A 6,537-nucleotide genomic window follows, 5' to 3' on the forward strand; every position below is an offset into this window, starting at 1 on the left:
AGACAGCAAAATAAATAAAGAAAAAAATTATAGCACCTGAAAAAAAATAAAAGTGTGATTATTACAGGAAAAATAGTCTTTGTAGAAAATCCATAAAATCCTATACCTGAAGTGGTAGAGTTAATACATAAAATCAATGAAATAACTTGATATGGGATCAGCATACAAACCTCAATTGTATTTCTATTTACAACAACAAAATAACTAAAGGAAATTTTAAAATGAGATTGCTATATATAAAGGTATAAATGTGAAATATCTGTATTTCTGTATGACTTCAATACCAAACAATACAAAATGTGGTGGAAAGAAATTAAGGAAAACCTAATACATTGCTGCACATAGCATGATATCGATTGGAAAAGTTAACTTTATATAGAGGCCTAATCTTTGACTCTTACTTAAGAGAATAATGCAGTCCCAAACATAATTGCAGGAGAGATATTTCCAAATAACTGCTATTGAGATGTCAGGTAGATAGCATAAATTTCATGTGTTTAAAGTGTATAAATCAGTTAATTTTAGTATATTTACAGAGTTACAAACAAAGTTCTTCTAAAATTTGGAAAATTTTTATCACCCGAAAAAGAAAAACTATAGCAATTAGTGGTCACTTCCTAGTCCAACGTCCCCTTAGCCTTTGACAACAACTATGCCCCCTTCAGTCTCTAAGAGTTCACCCATTCTTGATATTCACATAGACAGATTCACATAACATGCAATTTTTAGAACACATGAATGCCACAAATAGAATGTAGAGCCAAAAAAAAAAAGACACAAAAGCAAAGATATTCTGTTCTCTCTGATGTGTGTACTATACTACAAATAATATTTTTTAATATCTTTTCATTTTTAAACAAATTACAATTCATTGACTTGTTCAATCATAATATTATTTCCATTTGCCAATATATAATATTACCTGGCCGACTCCATACTCAGGTGCTTTACTTCTAAAGCTTGTGCTTACAAATATATGTTTTATTAGATCCACATCCACTTGATTGAACTTTGAATGAGTCCAGCACAGCACAGTGATATTTACCATATATTGTTTCATTTATTCTGTAATGGGGAAAAATTCATCCTTCCTTTATATTTTATGGGGACAATTCATGAAACAACAGGATTTTTCATGTTCTTTAAGAAAAGGATTTTATCATTTAATCACATTTTTATGTAATATTAGTAGAAATTGGTTACTATGAAAACTGAACACAGTAGTCCCCCGGATCTATAGGGGATGTGTTTCAAGATCACCAGTGGATGCCTGAAATCACCTATTTGACTGAACGTTATTATATATTATGTTTATTCTATATATACACACCTGTGGTAACGTTTAATTTATAAATTAGGCACAAGAAGGGATTAACAACAATAACTCATAATACAAAGGAGTAAGTATAACAATATGCCAGCATCACTACTCTTGAGCTTTTGGGTCATTATTAAGTAATATAAGAGGTACTTGAACACAAACACTGCGATGCTATGAAACTTATCTGATCACCAAACGGCTCCTAAGTGACCAAAGGCTGGGTCACCTCTACAGTGTGGACCTGCTGGTCAAAAGATGATTCACATCTCAGGCAAGACAGAGTCGGACAGTGTGAAATCTCATTATGCTACTCAGAACACTGAACAATTTAAAGCTCATGAAGTGTTGTTTTCTGGATATTTAATTCAAACTTTTCCGAACATGGTTGAGTGCCGTATCCTGAAACTACAGAAAGTAAAACCACCAATAAGGGGGGACCACTGTGGTCCATTCTTTAACATTTATATCAGGATTTCACTAACTTTCAACAAACTTTCCATGTCTTTAATTCAACTTAAACTTCCTCATATTATTCTGAATTTCTCCTTTTCCTATTTTTTTCTACTATATCCCACCACTCAAAAAACTTACTTAAGTTTGAAAGTTGAGCCATTTATAGACACCCATGGATCATTTTTGCCGTTACGAAAGACTCCAATCCATGCTTGCTTTGAAAGGGAGCCCAGAAGTTTCTACAGGAACATAAATATTGTATATTTAAATAATTATGAAATATTTAACAATTTTTTGAAGTGCCAGTGGTGTGTTTTTTCATTGGATCTATAACTGTCAAAATAAAATTACTGTTTTAAGCAATATTAAAGTTGAAAACCCCTTTATATAGTGCTAAGAATTTTCACAAACATTGTAATTTTCAGTTAAAATGAACTCATAAATATCTTTTTTTTTTTTTTTTTTTTGAGACAGAGTCTCACTATGTTACCCAGGCTAGAGTGCCGTGGCATCAGCCTAGCTCACAGCAACCTCAAACTCCTGGGCTCAAGCAATCCTTCTGCCTCAGCCTCCCAAGTAGCTGGGACTACAGACATGTGCCACCATGCCCGGCTAATTTTTTCTATATGTTTTTAGTTGTCCACCTAATTGCTTTCTGTTTTTTTAATAGAGATGGGGTCTCGCTTTTGCTCAGGCTGGTCTCGAACTCCTGAGCTCAAACCATCTGCCCGCCTCGGCCTCCCAGAGTGCTAGGATTACAGCTGTGAGCCACAGCGCCGAGCCTGAACTCTTACATATTTATACTTAGTAATGTCATTCTTCTTACCTTAATGAAGAAAATTATGACCCGTGTAATTTAAGAGTAGCCAATATTGGCAAAACTAATGTCAATGAATTTAAATAAATTTCAAGTCACTATACATACATTTCTCCTGCTGATAATATTAAAGCAATGTAATATTAAATCAATATATATTTCTACATTTCTGAGATTTTGGGGTTTAGAGGGAAATTAGAAGGGCTGCCCTTCAGGAAATAAATGATATATAAGCCAAAATATGGTTTTCTGGGCACCACACCATTCTTTAACTAGCTAAGCCCCCAGTTTTGTCTGTTTTGGTACTAGTTGAAAACCAGTGGTCCAAAACAGGTGCTTCCCCTTACTATATACAACCATAAATACGGGAATTTATGAAAAACAAAAGCAAGTAGACTCTGAATGTCGGAAAGAGAAAGGTGGAGTGGTTTGGGACTCCAGGATCAGGGATCAACGCAGTGGGAATCTTAAGTCCCCACCCAACTGTATTGAGAGGGAGTCCTGCCAGCAACACCAGCAAGGCTGGCACCACCGCCAAGGGGGATCTATCAGGAGACCTGCTAACAGTAAGTAGCCAGAGGAAGTGCTTCTGTCCCCCACCGAGACACACCAGGGTAGGTGCAGCTGAGGGGGACCAGCAAAGGAACCCCGTGACTACAAGTGCTCCAACCAGGAAGCCTCTGTGTCCCTGAGGGCATGAGACTCACAGTTCACTTCATTAATACAAATGAACGAAAAGTGACATCAAAGTGCGTACTATATGATTCAGTTTATAAAAATTGAAAAACACATAAAGTTTTATTTGTAATATTAACTAACAGTCAGGGCAGTGGTTTGAGGATGAGGAGGGGGAAGTGTTGAGGGCATCAGCATGGACTTGGCTGCTGGGACTGGAAAGGCCTATTTTGTGATCTGACTTGTATTACAAAGAGTCCATTCACTTTGTGATCAATGTGAACAGTCATGATGTGATTATATCTAGTACAATTAAATAGTAAGATTCAATTTAGAAAAAAATAGATTTATAGAAGCATGGTTTTCCATAAATAGCAAGAATTGGTAATAATTAAATGATCATTAGCAGTGTATTAATTGAAATAAACTATTGTGAATTCAAACAGCAAAATATATAGTCCTGAAGATAATGAAATTAAAATTGTACAATATGATGAATTCTACAAAGTCATATTGAATGCAATAAGCTTCTAATAAAGTGCTTGAAACATTTAACGCCTTACCATTTCTTTTTCATTATCTATGTAAAGCAGATTGGAGTTGTTAGAAGCACAGGCCTTCACACTCTCATCCCAAGTTTTCAATTCCTTACTAATGTAATAACAATTGGTGAAATATGTGAACCACTCCTCTGGACAATGACTGAAATTACATGCTGAGGAAAAATTATGAATTACTATCTGGACAAAACATGAATTTTTAAAATGAAAATTAACATATTTTCAGAGGTATAGAAATATATGTACATATCTTTGCATCCTCAAAGGCTGGTAAATATAAAAAATCCCACTCACTCACACAAGGAAAAGGGTCAGCCTCTCATCTCCTAATTATATGGCCACATAAAGCAAAACATCAAACATAAATTCACCTTACACATGTCTGAAAAATCACTTAACAAAACCACTTTTGTGGAATAGCAAAATTATTTTACTTTTATTATATGATAGCAGTAGTAATTTGAGTCAAATAGCAAAAAGAGGTATAATGATTTTACAAGATTGATTCTTCCGGAAAAAAATGGAATGCCCTCCTTAATCATTATTTATGAGTGTTTATTGCCCAACATCCTAATTTATTTACCCCAAAAATATTGATTTTAGTTTTTGCGTAGCCAAAGATAGATATAAAATTAAAATGATTAATATCAGTACCTTTCTGAGTTCTTGTAGTCTGGGAAGAATCATTCTGTTTCTGAGGTACTGTAGCAAGAAAAATTAAAGTAATCCTTATTAAAAATTAGTATCCAAATAAGTAACAATTTTAGTTTTTGTTTGAAAATCACTATATCACTTAGGATTAGAATTATCTGGGAAAAAATTTATTTTATCAAGAAAAACTTAATAAAGCAGTGAAGGTTTTGGGAATAATAACCTTCCAAAGCCTACAAAACTGAACATCACTACCTCTGTCTGCTTTGTATGTTACAATACTGTAAGTATTTGATTTTTCCACTTTCAAATATTAATTTTTATTTCTAGGTAAGCTTTTGTAGTCTCCTAAGATATGTCTTTGAGTTATGAAATTTGAATATCCATATAATTAAAAGCAAAGACTGTCTGCAATTATTGTTTCATTTATACTTTAAAAAAATCAGTAGTTATTCTGTTTGCATTTTGCATTTAGTGCAAAACATACTGTTAAAACCAGAATACTATTCTACAATATTAGGAAATGTTTAGAGGTACTTCCAGTCATTAAGCAGAAAAGTTCCCTTTTATTCTTACAAAACATACTTACAGGGAATGACACGTTTTACTACCACGGACATTAAGACAAGCCAGATGATTCCCAGGATCCCAGCAATGAGCTTCTCTGGAGGTAACAGTAAATCTGCAGGGAGAGAAACAGAAACACTGAGAAAGGAGAAATAGAGACGACTGGCTAGAATATTTTCATACGGGAGACCCCACATGCACAGGGAATCAAAGATAAACTTGGACCCCAAACCCACATCTACCATAGCAATCTTTCTCTCAAAATATACCATTGCAGTTTTCAATAAATATAGTTCTCTGTGAGCTGTGGGACTAAGAGTACAAATTTCAACAATGTGTCAGTAAAATTCATCTGCATATTTCATATTAAATACCATATGTCAACTTAGAACTCGGGTCTTCATGAATTAAAATATGTGAGCACACCCTGCTCTTTCCCCCCACCCTTGCACCCCAACTGCACATCCTAGAACAGTTGGATTGAGGAGCTATTAAATGCTTTACCTTTGCAGTGGTAAGATTTGTCATCCCCTTGAAGATCCTGAGCAGCATTTTGAAGGTTTAATTCGGCATAGGTTATTTCCTGTTCGGTTTCTGAAATGGAGCTTTTAGTGCCCTTAGATTTCCTTTGCTGCCTCTTTGGATTTTTGGCCAGATTCATTTCGGAGTATATTACACTTTGCTTATCCATTTCTGAAGCTGTGCTCTATGATACCTGAACTTTAGAAGTTAATAAATGGTTTCTATAATGTGAAGATCCCTAGTACAGTCAAAATGGTTGGGGTGGAGAGTTAGGTATTCGTTCTCATTTTTCATTGAAGAATCTGAAGTTCTCTCTTTAATTTCCTTAGAGCTTCAACAAGTGTCTTAGGGTAAAATATTTTTAAAAATTTTTCTACATTTGTCTAAATGTAATTGCTGGAATAATGAAAAGGAATAAATTAGGAAGGAATAAAGAAATCCATGGACAAAAATATATTTATTCAAGTCTGATTGCAAAGAAATTTTTTACATCAATACCTGTATTGAAAATTAAAATGTTGTATTAGAAAAATGTATGCACTGATTTATGGTAATTTCAAAAGCCAATAATGGTAAAAGACTGAGTGATCTTAAAATGGAGAATAGGAAAGTTGACATATACATTATTCTTTTGTACTAAATTGCTTTTATTTTGTACTTTACACTTATTTATTAAAATGAATTCAGGGTTATCAAGTGGTCTTCTGTTTGAATGGATGAAGGCTTCTGGAAATCATTAAAATATTTAGAATATTTTATATTTTGGAAAATGTAGGTGACACAATAAGCTTATGCATAACCTAAACAGTATTAGAGGCACTACAAAAAATTTAATTCTTATTTACAGACGTATTAGCAATTGATTCTATTGCTAAAATGTAAAACCATAAATTTATAAATAAAAATGTAAACTATCTATGGAAGAACATTTTTGTATCAAACTTTCAGAAAGATACTGTGTTTGTCAACAT

General features: G+C 33.6%; 1 protein-coding gene across 1 annotated transcript; it reads right to left on the minus strand.

Annotated features, from left to right (window-relative positions):
* Nucleotides 1-953: 953 nt before the first annotated feature.
* On the minus strand, nucleotides 954-5,735 carry LOC138396740 (NKG2-A/NKG2-B type II integral membrane protein-like). Its single transcript, XM_069490377.1, has 6 exons — nucleotides 5,549-5,735; nucleotides 5,067-5,159; nucleotides 4,481-4,528; nucleotides 3,830-3,981; nucleotides 1,913-2,013; nucleotides 954-1,065 (listed from the first exon to the last, which is right to left on the minus strand). Exons 1-6 carry the CDS (start codon nucleotides 5,733-5,735, stop codon nucleotides 954-956), a joined length of 693 nt encoding a protein of 230 aa, XP_069346478.1.
* Between the last annotated feature and the right edge of the window lie 802 nt (nucleotides 5,736-6,537).

The sequence above is a fragment of the Eulemur rufifrons genome, chromosome 16, assembly GCF_041146395.1.
Source record: "Eulemur rufifrons isolate Redbay chromosome 16, OSU_ERuf_1, whole genome shotgun sequence".
In the NCBI taxonomy this organism is placed as follows: Eukaryota; Metazoa; Chordata; class Mammalia; order Primates; family Lemuridae; genus Eulemur; species Eulemur rufifrons.

Excerpts from the sequence above, each read along its gene's own strand:
- LOC138396740 (XM_069490377.1), bottom strand. The coding sequence starts at position 5,735 with ATGGATAAGCAAAGTGTAATATACTCCGAAATGAATCTGGCCAAAAAT. Across the intron at positions 4,529-5,066 it reads AGTAAAACGTGTCATTCCCT|TACCTCAGAAACAGAATGAT; the intron begins GTAAGTATGTTT and ends TTCTTGCTACAG. Across the intron at positions 2,014-3,829 it reads TAGATAATGAAAAAGAAATG|AAACTTCTGGGCTCCCTTTC; the intron begins GTAAGGCGTTAA and ends ATGTTCCTGTAG.